Source organism: Trachypithecus francoisi, unplaced genomic scaffold, assembly GCF_009764315.1.
Source record: "Trachypithecus francoisi isolate TF-2019V2 unplaced genomic scaffold, Tfra_2.0 Lachesis_group12, whole genome shotgun sequence".
Lineage (NCBI taxonomy): Eukaryota > Metazoa > Chordata > Mammalia > Primates > Cercopithecidae > Trachypithecus > Trachypithecus francoisi.
In genome coordinates this window covers 121351139-121365005 of record NW_022681457.1, presented here as the reverse complement: position 1 = coordinate 121365005, position 13867 = coordinate 121351139, and the positions used below count along the sequence as shown (strand labels likewise).

The window sequence follows — 13867 nt, the reverse complement described above, 5'->3', positions numbered from 1 at the left end:
AAAACAAGCAGGTTGCAGCAGGGGTCTGTGCACTGCTGAGTAAATGTGGGGGGCATCAGCAGGTAGACAGCGGCTGATAACCAGGGTTTCAAGAGCCTTCCTGGGGCAGAAAGACCAGGGGAGAAGTGTACATCACTCTTAGGGTTAAGGGATAGTTGTCTGTTGCTTCCTGGAGATGCCTGAAAAGCCAGTTCAGCCTGCAGGGACCAGGCCACCACCCACCTGATGTGAGCATTTCCTCTAGTCCCTGCTGGATGCTGAATCTGGCAGGGAAGCTGAGGGTGCTGTTCTGAGTGGTGGCTGAACTGAGCCACAGGGCCGTGCTGGACGTAAGAACACTGGAGGCCAGGGGAAAACGGGGCTGAGGTCAGCCCTGAGCAGAATGGAGTAGGGACTCAGGGTGGGTCAGGGAACTGGAGAGTGGGCACTGTGCCGCAGCCCTTGAGGGGAGCCAGGGTGGGGATCCCCCACCACGTGCGGAAGGCAGCTGCTTGCTCAGCTGCATCCCACAGCCAGGTGTCGCCGCAGCCTTGGTTGGAAGCAGGACATGTTCCTCCATGCGCTCGCTCGCTATCAGAAAATGACTCCAAAAACTGAAGTGTTTGAGTTTCATTCACACAAAACACGGACGTCATCTGTGACGCTCTGTCCCAGAGACAGGGCCTTCCCTCATGCCTGTTACTGGGATGTAGATAAACAAAAGAACAAATCAAACAAACTGCAAATTACTCTGTCTTTTCCTAATCAACACAGTAACAGTCCTCAGTGGTACTGCACCACTCTGGAAAAAATGCCTTCAGGTTCCTTCCCATCCCCCAAGGCAGCAGCAAATCCTTCGTGTCGCCTCCTATTGGCCAAGGCAGCCAAAGATTTAAAAGTCTTTGGTTCGTAGATGGCCAGATCCGCTAGGACTTTCCTGTTGAGCTCCACCTGGCACTGGGAAAAGAAAGAATCAGAACCTGCAGTCAGTGTGAGACACACACTCCGGCTCTGCGTGGGCGTGGCGCTGGCTCAGGCTGCACTCGCCTGGGGGGGGGGGAAGCCAGGAGAATCCTATCTGGGTGGCACAGCAGAGGACTTGCAGGCAGGATGCTGAAGGATAAATGTGGACAAGGGTGAGGGAGGCACCTGTGGAATCTGCAGGGCGGCTGGAGTCCAATCCCAACATCAGCCCAGGGAACCAAACGCCTTGTTCAGGGTCCTTGGTCACCACCCTGACTGAACAGTCTGCTGGCTGCTGGCCTGGGGTAACACTTTAAGCCAACTTGGAAGTGCTCACAAGAACTGCAGAGGATTTCAGAAACTAGTGAAGTGCCCACAAGAGAGCTAAGAACTGCAGATGATTTCAGAAGCTAGTGAACAATGCCAGTTTAAGGAGCAGAAAAGAAGGGTGGCTGTCTCTGAGCATTAAATTCAGCTACCAAGGCTGGGTGCGGTGTCTCGCCTGTAATCCCAGCACTTTGAGAGGCCAAGGCAGGCAGGTCACCTGAGGTCAGAGGTTCGAGACTAGCCTGACCAACATGGAGAAACCTCATCTGTCCTAAAAAATACAAGAAAAAGGGAGGCCGGGCATGGTGGCTCACGCCTGTAATCCCAGCACTTTGGGAGGCCAAGACGGGTGGATCACGAGGTCAGGAGATCGAGACCATCCTGGGTAACACGGTGAAACCCCGTCTCTACTAAAAAAACACAAAAAACTAGCCGGGCATGGTGGCGGATGCCTGTAGTCCCAGCTACTCGGGAGGCTGAGGCAGGAGAATGGCATAAACCCAGGAGGTGGAGCTTGCAGTGAGCTGAGATCCGGCCACTGCACTCCAGCCTGGGCGACAGAGCAAGACTCCGTCTCAAAAAAAAAAAAAAAAAACCCACAAGGCCGGGCGCGGCAGCTCACGCCTATAATCCCAGCACTTTGGGAGGCCGAGGTGGGCGGATCACCAGGTCAGGAGATGGAGACCATCCGGGCTAACACGGTGAACCCGTCTCTACCAAACTCCTGATGTCAGGTGATCTGCCCGCCTCGGCCTCTCAAAGTACTGGGATTACAAGTGTGAGCCACCACACCCAACTTCCTTGTTTAAACTTTTAAACTAAACTTTGAAGCTAAAGTCAAGTTTTCCTACACCTTTTTTCTTTTACTTTTTTTTTTTTTTTGAGACAGTCTCATTCTGTCACACAGGCTGGAGTGCAGTGGTGTGATCTCGGTTCACTGCAGCCTCTGCCTCTCAAGTTCAAGTGATTCTTCTGCCTCAGCCTCCAAAGTAGCTGGGACTACAGAAGCCCACCACCATGCCCACCTAATTTCTTGTATTTTTAGTAGAGACGGGGTTTCACCATGTTAGCCAGGATGGTCTCCATCTCCTGACCTCGTGATCTGCCCGCCTCGGCTTTCCAAAGTGTTGGGATAACAGGCGTGAGCCACGGCGCCCGGCCTCTTTTCTCTTAATGGGGAAACATCAGGACTTACATCTCAGAAACACATGACTTGTTTCCAATTCTGCTCTGCTGCCAACCAGTGTGGTAAGCTCCCAGACTTACGAGAACCCCACACCAAGACAGAGTGCAGCTACAGTGCAGCGGGACTGGCACCCCTCACTCTGCTGCATAGACCACTACCAGGCTGGGTCAGGTCTGATGGGAGGGTTTTATTTATTTATTTTTTGAGATGAAGTCTTGCTCTGTTGCCCAGGCTGGAGCACAATCTCGTGATCTCAGCTCACTGCAGCCTCCACCTCCCAAGTTGTCAAGCAATTTTCCTGCCTCAGCCTACGGAGTAGGTGGAATTCTAGGTGCCCGCCACCACATCCGGCTAATTTTTGTATTTTTAGTAGAGACAGGGTTTCACTATGTTGGCCAGGATAGTCTCTAACTCCTGCCCACCTCAGCCTCCCAAAGTGCTGGGATCACAGACGTGAGCCACCCCACCAGGCCAGGGATTTCTTTACTCTTTGTTAGACAGGGTCTCGCTCTCACCTAGGCTGGAGTGCAGTGGTGCCATCATATCTCACTGCAGCTTCAAACCCCTGGGGGCTCAAAGTGATCCTCCTGCCTCAGACTCCTCAGGTCTGTGCCACCACACCCAGCTATTTTTACTAGTTTTTTCTTGTAGAGAGTCGTCTCACTATGTTGCTCAGGCTGTTGCTGGCACTATTCCTAGGCACAATCCCATCACTCGTCGACATGGGAACTGTGACCTGCTCCGTTTCCAACCTGGGCTGGTTCACCCCTCCTTAGGCAACCTGGTGGTCCCCTGCTCCCAAGAGGTCACCATATTGATACCAAACTTAACACAGACACCCCATCAGCACAGAAAACTACAGCCCAGAAGTCAGTCTCAGGGATCCTCTGGCCTCAGCCTCCTGAGTAGCTGGGGCTACGGGAGGCACCGCCACACCCCACAATGGTTTCTGCAGCTGTCCATAATTTCAGCGGGGCCGCATGCTCACCTTAACTAAATTGCCAATGAACGCTGGATACTTCAGGCCGTGTTCCTGGCTAGCAGCTGTAATTCGATTAATCCAGAGCTGGAATAAGAAAACATGGAGATACTTAAAAATGACTTCTGGATGTTATGTCCTAGCAAAGACTCTAATTGAACTAACGAATATTTTTCTAAAAGTAAACAGGAAAATAAAAAAAGCAAATAGCTATGATGGTGAAATCACACTCTAGCCTGAGCGAAATCAAGACCCTGTTTTAAAATTAAAAACAGCAAAAACCCGGCTGGGTGCAGTGGCTCAGGCTTGTAATCCCAGCACTTTAGGAGGGCAAGGCAGGCCGATCATTTCAGGTCAGGAGTTCGAGACCAGCCTGGCCAACATAGCCGAATCTGGTCTCTACTAAAAACACAAAAATTAGCTTGGTGGCGCACACCTGCCGTCCCAGTTACTCGGGAGACTGGGGTGGGAGAATTGCGTGAACCCGGGAGGCGGAGGTTGCATTAAACCTAGATCGCGCCATTGCACTCCAGCCTGGGCGACAGAGCGCGACTCCGTGGAAGAAAAAAAAAAAAAAAAAAGGCCGGCCGGGCGCGGTGGCTCACGCCTGTAATCCCAGCACTTTGGGAGGCCGAGGTGGGCGGATCACGATGTCAGGAGATCGAGACCATCCTGGCTAACACGGTGAAACCCCATCTCTACTAAAAATACAAAAAATTAGGACGTGGTGGCTGGCGCCTGTAGTCCCAGCTACTCGGGAGGCTGAGGCAGGAGAATGGCGTGAACCCGGGAGGCGGAGCTTGCAGTGAGCTGAGATCGCGCCACTGCACTCCAGCCTGGGCGACAGAGCGAGACTCCACCTCAAAAAAAAAAAAACAAAGCCGGGCCATGAGGCTGAGGGGGGACTTGTGAGGCGCAGGAATGAGGTGGCACGTGGACAGAGTGGAGGCGCTAGCCTCTCAAAAATGCCGGGGGTTCCGGGTGTGCAGAGCTTGCCAGCAGCCGTGGTCTCTTCGAGGACCACCACGGCAGCAGACAGTGGCCCTGGAGGGTGGGCAAGGGGCTGGGTTGACTTCAGCTGCCGGAGGGAAGGGAAGCCACTGGAGGGGAGATGAAAGCAGCAGCGACTAGGGCGGTGGCTGGCGACGCACGAACAGTGGCAAGGCGGCTCCGCAGTGGCCCGGGCGAGGGGCTGGAGCAGGGGTTGACTGGGGGTGGCGAGGGGGGCGGGAGAACAGATGTCCCACAGTCAGCCTGCGGGGCGACATTATTTGTCGGAGTTTATAAGCGAGGTATGAAAGGAAGAAAGGAAAGAGCTGAGGGTGGCCGAGCGGCTGCACACTCGCTCGGTCGCGAAGCAGAGACCCAGGGGCCGCGAGCGCCCTGGCCGGCGGGTGTCCCAAGTCCACGCTTACGGTCCTCATGTTCTTTTTCTTCAGGTATCGGGCTTTGGTGCATTTCACAAAGGCTCGAATCACGGCTCTAACCGCCAACCTGTAGCAGCGATTTTTCCTCCCCCGGAAGTGCTGGGTCAGAAAAAGAGAAACCAAGGTTGTCATCGAGACCCGCGCCGGCCGCCCCTTGGCCCGCGGAATCCCCCGCGCGTCCAGTGCCCAGGCCGGGCGGGCGGCACTCACCCTGGCGTGCTTCAGCACCTCCTGGATCCGAAAGTAGCGGTCGGTGACGCGATTCCGCAGCCAGAGCTGCGCTGTGAGAAAGACCATGGTGCCTGCAGGCCGGCGTCCCGGATACTCAACAACGCACGCGCCGCACCGCCGCCATCTTGTCCGGGTCGGAAATGGCGGTCACGAGGCTTCCGGGTCAGCGCCGGCGATGACTTCCGGGGCGAAGGTCGTCTCCCGTCAGCCAGCGGGTGCCGGGATGCATCTCTGAACTCGCGGTGGTGGCGCTTGTTGGGGAGCGGGTGTCGGGCCGTGGCGGGGACTGAAAGGAAAAAGGGGCCGCAGCGTCCGTGGCCATCCGCGGACGATAGATAAACAGCAGCCGCAGCGCAGATCCTCCTGGAGCACCGGCCGGCCGCAGCTGTGGCTCCGAGGGCGCCGTGAGGGCAGCCGACCCGGGTCGGGGGCGCCGGGGCCGGGGAGCGCCGGGTGTGGCGCGGGCGGGGAGGGCCAGGCCGCCCCCTAGGACCACGAGAATGTTCAGGAACCGAGGTGGAGATGGTCGCGTCGCTGGGAAAGTGCCCGTTGCCCCTGAACCCTTTTCCTTGTTGACTTACTCATTTTGAGACGGGGTCTCGGCCGGTCGCCCTGGTCGCCCTGGCTGCGGTGCAGCGGCCCGACCTCGGCTCGCCGCGGCCTCTGCCTCCCTAGCTAGTAGCGGGGACGTCAGGCGCGCGCCGCCAGCCCGGCTACTTTTTTGTGTTTTTTGTAGGGGGGAGGTCTCCCTGCGTTGGCCAGGCTGCTCTCGGACTCCTGGCCTCTGCTGGGATTACAGGCCTGAGCCACCGCGCTCGCCCTAGAAATTCTAAGCTTTGAAATGGTAAATGCCCGCGGTGGTGCCAATGCCTGCAATCCCAGCACTTTCGGAGGCCGAGGGGGGAGGATCACTTGAGTCTAGGAGTTCCAGACCAGCCTGGGCAACATAGTGAGACCCCAATCTCTACAAAAAATTAAAAAGAAATTCGCCGGGCGCGGTGGTGGCGCGCGCCTGAGGTCCCAGCTACTCAGGAGGCTAAGGCGGGAGGCTCGCCTAAGCCCTGGAGGTGGAGGCTGCAGTGAGCTCAGATTGCACCACTGCACAACAGCCTGGGCAACGGAGCCAGAGTCTCTTAAAAAAAAAAAAAAAGTTTTATATTATGGGTAATTTTATATTTCTGCTATATTACCACAAAAATGATGGGAGGTGTGCGGTTTCTTTGTAACTTTTTGTTATACTTGGATATGATTTTTTTCTTAATCATAGAAAAGTTGGAATACTAGTACAAGGAAAACTCCGCAGTGTTTGCTACGGAAACGTGCCAGCTGTTTTCATTTGCTCCATTTGTTTAATACTCTCGAACCAAATTCACCTCCTGTTTACATTTTGCTCCATTTTCGAATCATTGTCTCTATAAATGTAAACATACTGGATTTTTTTCCAAACCACTTGAGAAGCTGGAGATACCTAAACACTTTGCTGTGTATTTACTCTTAGGAACCACACAGTACAATGATCAAAATCCGAACCCAGCCCATAGTCCAGATTTAACTCGTCTCAAATGTCCTTTATACCTTTTTTTCCCTGTTGAGGATTCAGTCCAGGATGACGCACTGCATTCACTGTTATGTCTTTTTTTTTTTTTTTTTTTTTTTGAGACGGAGTTTCGCTCTTTTGCCCAGGCTGGAGCGCAAAGGTGCGATCTCGGCTCACTGCAACCTCTGCCTCCCCGGTTCAAGCGATTCTCCTGCCTCAGCCTCCCAAGTATCTGGGATTACAGGCGCTCCCTGCCACTCCCGGCTAATTTTTTTTATTTTTAGTAGAGACAGGATTTCACAGTGTTGGCCAGGGTGGTCTCGAACTCCTGACCTTAAATGACCAGGCTGGCCAACATGGTCAGCTACTCGGGAGGCTGAGGCAGAATTGCTGGAACTCTACTCGGGAGGCAGAGTTTGTGCTGAGCCGAGATCACGCCATTCATTTTACTCCAGAGGCCGGGTGCAGTGGCGCTACACAACTTTGGGAGGCCGAGGCAGGTGGATCACCTGAGGTCAGAAGTTTGAGACCAGCCTGGCCAACATGGTGAAACCCCCTCTCTACTAAAAATGCAAGAAGTAGCTGGGCGTGGTGGCGTGCCCCAGTAATCCCAGCTGAGGTGGGAGAATCGCTTGAACCCAGGAGGCCGAGGCTGCAGTGCGCCAAGATCACGCCACTGCACTCTAGCCTGGGTGACAGATCCAAGACCTGATCTCAAAAAACAAAAAGAAGAAGAAAAAATAAACTATACTTTTTTTTTTTAGATGGGGTCTCACTCTCACTCTCACTCTCTAGTCTGGAGTGCAGTGGCGCGATCTCAGCTCATTGCAGCCTCCGCTCCTGGGCTTGAGTAATCTTCCCACCTCAGCCTCCTGAGTAGCTGGACCACAAGTGCATGCCTGGCCAATTTTTGTATCTTTGGTAGAAATGGGGTTTCACCATGTTGCCCAGGCTAGTCTCAAAACTCCTGAGCTCAAGTGATCTTCCCACCTTGGCCTCCCAAAGTGCTGGGATTACAGGCACAACTGGCCTACCTGCAGGATTTTCAGTTTATGGAGATAACTGAGTGGAGACATGGAGAACCTGATGTTATTGGAGATTTTTATTACTTGCATTTCCTTAGCGATGGGGACACCCACACTATGCAGGGCGACATGAGAAGCCTCCATGTTTTGTCAGGAGGCAGAGGGGGGAAAGCTAAGACCAGAGCCTTGGCTAAGGATTCTGTGGGAAGGACAGGGAGGGCGGGATGAGCAGCTCAGAATGGGCCAGCTTGAAAAATGCCATCTTGACTGGGCGCGGTGGCTCACTCCTGTAATCCCAGCACTTTGGGAGGCCAAGGCAGGCGAATCACCTGTGTTCAGGAGTTCAAGACCAGCCTGGCCAACATGGTGAAACCCCATCTCTACTAAAAATATAAAAAGTTAACTAGGCATGGTGGTGGGCGCCTGTAATCCCAGCTACTCTGGAGGCTGAGGCAGGAGAATCGCTTGAACCCGGGAGGCGGAGGTTGCCAGTGATCTGATACTGTGCCATTGCACTCTAGCCTGGGCAGTGAGAGCGAAACTCCATTTAAAAAAACAAAAAGAAGGCCGGGCGTGGTGGCTCAAGCCTGTAATCCCAGCACTTTGGGAGGCTGAGATGGGTGGATCACGAGGTCAGGAGATCGAGACCATCCTGGGTAACACGGTGAAACCCTGTCTCTACTAAAAATACCAAAAAAAAAAACTAGCCGGGCGAGGTGGCGGGCGCCTGTAGTCCCAGCTACTCGGGAGGCTGAGGCAGGAGAATGGCATCAACCCGGGAGGCGGAGCTTGCAGTGAGCTGAGATCCGGCCACTGCACTCCAGCCTGGGAGACAGAGCGAGACTCCGTCTCAAAAAAAAAAAAAAAAAAAGTGCCATCTGGCCTTGGTGCACGGCGGCTGTCCTGGTTGCCTGTTCCTGGCCTTTGGCGACTGGGGGCAGGGGAAGTATGGGCTTGTGCAGGAGTTAGAGGAGGAGGTGGGTCAGGGTACGGGCTCTGGATGGAAGTGAGGAGGACAGCCGTGGCGGTAAGTTTGGTCATGTAATTCATGGTTACCAAGGTGACATAGACAAATCTAAGAAAACAGCTGGAACACCTCAGCCTACAGAGAGCAACTGAAGAGGGCGCCCCAAGGGTGTGCAGACAGAGGGAAGGAAGGGAAGACAGAGGTGCTGTCCAGGTCCATGCCACTGTCTGTCATCAGGTTTTGGTCGCATCAGTTGCCACAACTCATTCTTTGCTGGAGTGCGGAGAAGGCTGGAGCTGCAGGGTCAGTGGGCCCTCCTGGGAGCTGGGGGCCATCCCAAGTCCAGTTCAAGCCACATACCCCGCTTTCTCCCACCCCCTCCTCCGGGAGCCTCTCCCCTGATGTTCCCTCCAGGCAGGCAGCTTCAGCCAGAGAGCCTGGAAATCGCTGGGGCAGTGGAGCCCAGAGCCTGCTGTCTGGCTCAGCCCCTGGGCTCTGTGCCCTCATACTCCTGCCCCGCTCCAAGTTCAGGAAGCACCTGAGGCCAGCCCCACTCAGGCATCTGGGCCACCTCTGCCCACTGCGTCCGCAGGGTGGGGCTGGCCCCTTGGCTCAGCAAAAGCGCCACGGTAGGGCCATGTCCTCGCTCTGCAGCCAGGTGTAGGGGGGTCTTTCGGAGCCAGCCGGTAGCATCCACCTGGGCACCCCTGTCCAGAAGGCAGCTGGCAACCTCCGCGTGGCCTTCCCTAGAGGCGTGGTGTAGGGGCGTGAAGCCCAGGGTGTCCCGCGCATCCACCTTGGCCCCCTGGGTGACCAGCAGCTGGACGGTGGGTAGGTGTCCCCGGGCGGCAGCCCTGTGCAGCGCAGAGCGGCCATGCCTGTCCCTGACGCCTGGGTCTGCCCCGTGGCCCAGCAGCACCTCAATGTCCTAGAACAGGAGAGAAGAAGAGCAGGGGCTGGCCTCAGCCCAGCAGGTGAGGGGCAGAGCCACCAAGCGTTTGCCCAGCCCAGGACTCTTCTGTCCCCCCAGTGGCCTGGCTCTCCTGTCACCATTTCCTCATGCTTTAAGTGAGGCCGAACCCAAGGCTGGCCTGGAGCGGCTCTGCTTGGAAACGTCCACTTTTCCCCCTAAGGGTCCTTAGAGCAAATTCAAGGATCTGCAGCCCTGCCCGCTGCCCGGGAACAGGGGTGTTCGGGCACAAGTCGGGCGCTGGCAGAGAGTCTGTTGCTGCCAAGCCCCGGGCCTCGGGTCCCGCCCTGGTCTACACGGGAGGGGCATAGCCGGGGGCGCGGTCACCTTCGTGCCCGGACACCGTCCCCCAGCCCGGCTCCGGCTGTCCCGGGGGCACCTCTCTGGGGCTCCTGGCCCTGCGCCCCATCCCATCACTGCCGGGCGGAGGGCGGGACGTACCTGCGGGCGGCCTAGGGCGGCCGTCAGACCCAGCGCTGTGGACCCCGCGCCATCCCGAGCATCCACCCGCGCCCCGCGCGCCAGGAGGAAGCGCAGCGCGGCCCCGCGCCCCGCCGCGGCCGCCACGAGCAGGGCGCCGTCCAGGCCCGCGCCGCCGGCCGCCAGCAGCTCCAGCACCGCCACCCGCCCGCCTGCGGCCGCCCAGTGCGCCGCCGTCCAGCCGCGCGCGTCCTCTGCCTCCGCCGCCGCAGGTCCCGAGCCCAGAGCCTCCAGCAGCCGCGCGGCTAGCAGCGTGCGGCCCAGGGCGGCTGCCCAGTGCAGCGGCGTGAGGCCCGTCCCGGAGCGCGCCGCCGCCGAGGCCCCGCGCTGCAGCAGCAGTTCGGCCACCCGCGAGTGCCCGTGCCAGGCGGCCTCGTGCAGCGCCGTGCGCCCCGCCCGGTCCACCGCGCCCACCGGGGCCCCTCGCTGCAGCAGGAGACGCACCAGGGGCGCGTGGCCCCTCAGCACAGCCAGGTGGAGCGGGGTCCGGCCTGCGTGGTCCCTGAGGAGAGGGCAAGGGCGTAGGCGCGGGGATGGGCCACTGACCAGAACCCCGCCCAGCCCCACCCCGTCCTGCCGCCCACCTAGCACTGGAACCCCCGTCCTACCCCAACCAGAGAAGGGACCCCTCCGCCCACCCGGCGCTGGGACCCCCGTGCTACCCCAGCCAGAAAAGGGACTCCTCCACCCACCCAGTGCTGGGACCCCCATCCTGCCCCACCCAGAGAACGGACCCCTTCACCCCCCAGCCCAGGTGCACCTCTCCTCCACGCTGGCCCCTTGCCGCAGCAGCTGCATCACCAGGCCTGTAGGGCCCCTCCACACGGCCTGGAGTAGGTACCCCCAGCCCTGGAAGACACTAGGCTCCTCTGTCCTGGTTCCCAGGGCCTCTTTGGAGTCCAGCTCCATCCACTGCAGTTCCTGTTCCTCCTCCTCCTCCTCCTGTCTGGGCTCAGGCCTCTGGGAGTACATCTGGGGGAGCAGGGATCCTGCATCCACCGTGGAGGCCTCTGGCCTGGCCCCAGCCCAGTGTCCTGGGACAGCCTGGAGACCCCCATTCCAGTTACCACTTAGCCTTCAGAGGGACTTGGCTCCAGTTACCCAAGGGAGCTGGCGCAGGAGCTTTCTGCTCTGGCTGGGGGTCCTCTGTAGATGGGTTCTTGCCCAGGCTCAGCCTGCTGACCTTCTTCACAAAATGCCTTCTGCAGGCTTTGGGGTGGAGAGTGCGCTGCTGAAAGGCGTCAGCTTCAGCCTTGCAGGGGGTGGGAGAACACAGCTGGTCCCCTGGGCCAGGCTGAGGCCACCTGAAGCTGTTTACTCAGCCACTTAGGAAGGCCCTGCCTTCAGGCACAGCCCCTGCCCAACATGCTCCCTCCCCTGTGGCTGCCAGGGCCCCAGCTCGGCTGCCCTCCTGGGGAACAAAGGCCAGGGCGGTTGGGCAGGACAAGCAGGAACATGCCTGTGGACAAAAGTTGCTCAGATGCCACCTCCCCGAGGAAGCACAGCCTTGAATGTGCCCTGACGTGCCCCTGGAAGGCCTCACAGGCCTCTCCACAGTGCCCGCCCTCGGGCAGCCCCCTCACCCTCACTCCTGTCTGTGCTGGCTAAGCCCACTCAGGGGTGGGTGCTGGCCCCTCCTACCGATTCCAGGCTGGGGAGGAGAGCAGGGTGAGGTTCTGGCCTGCCTTTCTCTAAATGCTGGACAGGACAAAAGATTCACCAAGGACTCCAGACAGGTGGCCTGGAGAAGAGGGTGGCTCTGGCGCGGTAGGGACGAATACCCTTTGGGGACTGACTGGGGCAAGTCTGGAGCCAGGGAAGGGACAGATGCTGGGGCAGGTGGGGGCAGGGGCAGGAGGGAGTGTGGGGAGAATCCCTGCTAGAGCACGTCTGCATGTGGAAAAGCAGCTCTGCTCAAGCAAGGCCTGGGGCAGTGGGATTCTGGGGCCTGGCACAGGGTAGGTGGGGCTGGTGCTGAGGGCATCTTCCTGTCTCCCAGTACTTGGGGCCAGACAGAAGGGAACATGGCTTTTTGAGATGGCTGCAGCAGCCTGGCCCCTCCAGCAGCTGCACGGGAAAGGCGATGGGGGCTACCCATTCCCACCTCAGGCCCCTTCAGCCTCCCAGGTCCCCAAGGACAGGGTCTCCGGAGGGCCCAGGCCTGGCCTCCCCCACTCCCTAGAGGACGCCTCTCCAAGGGCCCAAAGGGTCTCCAGACAAGGGACCAGGGGCCCCATCCCACCACCCACCCAGCCACACAGACCCTGCCTTGCAAACCTCCTCAGGCTACTCATCGGTCACCTTCCCAGAGCCTGACCACTGATGGATCTGAGGCAACGTGCACCTCTAACCGTTTTAGTTTTTAGCATTTATCACTATGGGAAAGTATGTGTTCACTTTATTTAAATGCCTGCCTTCCTCTTCTAGAAGGAAAGCTCTGTGAGGCTGACCAGGAAAGATGTGAAGAGCTCTGGGGGCTGGGTGGAAAGTCCCGTACTCATCAGGGCCAGGGAGGCCCCAGAAACTGCCTCATGCCAGCTCCCCAGAGGTACAGAGGCGAGAATGGACCTGCAAGAGGCCGCTCCCAAGATTCCCGTCTCCCAGGTTCCACCATGGTGGGGGCAGCCACAGCTGCCTCTGTGATGCTTGTAGGACCCACACACAGTGGGGCACGGAAGGGCAGAAGCCGCAGCCCCCTTGCCGTGGAATCCAAAGAACCTGGAGTGGTTCTGCAGAGACATTTGAACCAGAGCAGCTCCATCTTGAACAGGCTGGGTAAAATGAGGCTGAGACCGTCTGGGCCGCATTCCCTGGAGGTCAGGCATTCTTAGTCACAGGATGAGATCAGCAGAAGATACAGGTCACAAAGACCCCACTGATAAAACAGGATGCCGTGAAGAAGCCGGCCCCAAACCACCAAAACCAAGACAGCCAGTCCTCACTGCTCTTTATGCGCTGATTATAATACATTAGCATGAGATACACGCCCACCAGCAGTTTACGGTTGCCGTGGCAACGCCAGAACTTACCCTAGATGGTCTAAGACAGGGAGGAACCCTCACTTCCAGGAATTGCCTGCCCCTTTCCCGGGAAACAACAGTAAGTGTTCTCGGTGGAGCAGCCCAGGCCGCTGCTCAGCCCACAGGGCAGCCCTTCTCTCATTCCTTTATTTTCCTATTGAACTTGCTTTCACTTTACTTGGTGGACTCGTCCGAATTCTTCCTTGCGTGGGGTCCAAGAACCTTCTCTTGGGGTCTGGATCGGGACCTCCTTTTCTGGTGATAGTCCCTGGGACTCAGTAGCAGTTCAGCAGTGTTTGTTGAATGAATAAGCGAGGGGCCTGGTTGGGGGGCACTTAGAAAGCAGAGGTTTTGCAACTTTTTTAAACTTTCTATTTGTATTTTTTAGGAGTCTCACTCTGTCACTCAAGCTGGAGTGCAGTGGCGTGATCTCAGCTCACTGGAACCACCATCTGCCAGGTTCAAGTGATTCTCCTGCCTCAGCCTCCCAAGTAGCTGGGATTACAGGCACCCACCACCACGCCTGGCTAATTTATGTATTTTTAGTAGAGATAGGGTTTCACCATGTTGGCCAGGCTGGTCTCCTGACCTCAAGTGATCTGCCTTCCACAGGTTCCCAAAGTGCTAGGATTACAGGCGCCCACCACCACGCCTAATTTTTTTTTTTTTTTTGAGATGGATTCTCGCTCTGTCGCCCAGGCTGGAATGCAATGGTTTGATCTCGGCTCACTGCAACCTCCTCCTCCCGGGTTCAAACAATTCTCCTGTCTCAGCTT

General features: G+C 57.5%; 2 protein-coding genes across 6 annotated transcripts; both read right to left on the bottom strand.

The window, feature by feature from the left end:
- Positions 1-594: 594 nt before the first annotated feature.
- Positions 595-5255, bottom strand: MRPL20 (mitochondrial ribosomal protein L20). The gene is made up of 4 exons (XM_033228754.1): positions 5072-5255; positions 4850-4960; positions 3444-3521; positions 595-936 (listed from the first exon to the last, which is right to left on the bottom strand). Exons 1-4 carry the CDS (start codon positions 5156-5158, stop codon positions 763-765), a joined length of 450 nt encoding a protein of 149 aa, XP_033084645.1. The 5' UTR covers positions 5159-5255; the 3' UTR covers positions 595-762.
- Positions 5256-8681: 3426 nt separating this feature from the next.
- ANKRD65 (ankyrin repeat domain 65) lies at positions 8682-11474 on the bottom strand. Of its 5 annotated transcripts, none has more exons than XM_033228751.1 (4): positions 11173-11474; positions 10832-11043; positions 10033-10573; positions 8682-9549 (listed from the first exon to the last, which is right to left on the bottom strand). In XM_033228751.1, exons 2-4 carry the CDS (start codon positions 11041-11043, stop codon positions 9103-9105), a joined length of 1200 nt encoding a protein of 399 aa, XP_033084642.1. In that variant the 5' UTR covers positions 11173-11474; the 3' UTR covers positions 8682-9102. The 5 variants fall into 5 exon arrangements, with proteins under 5 accessions (XP_033084642.1, XP_033084639.1, XP_033084641.1 ...); XM_033228748.1 differs by having other exon boundaries at positions 10832-11060; positions 11139-11386; XM_033228750.1 differs by having other exon boundaries at positions 11139-11386.
- Positions 11475-13867: the final 2393 nt, after the last annotated feature.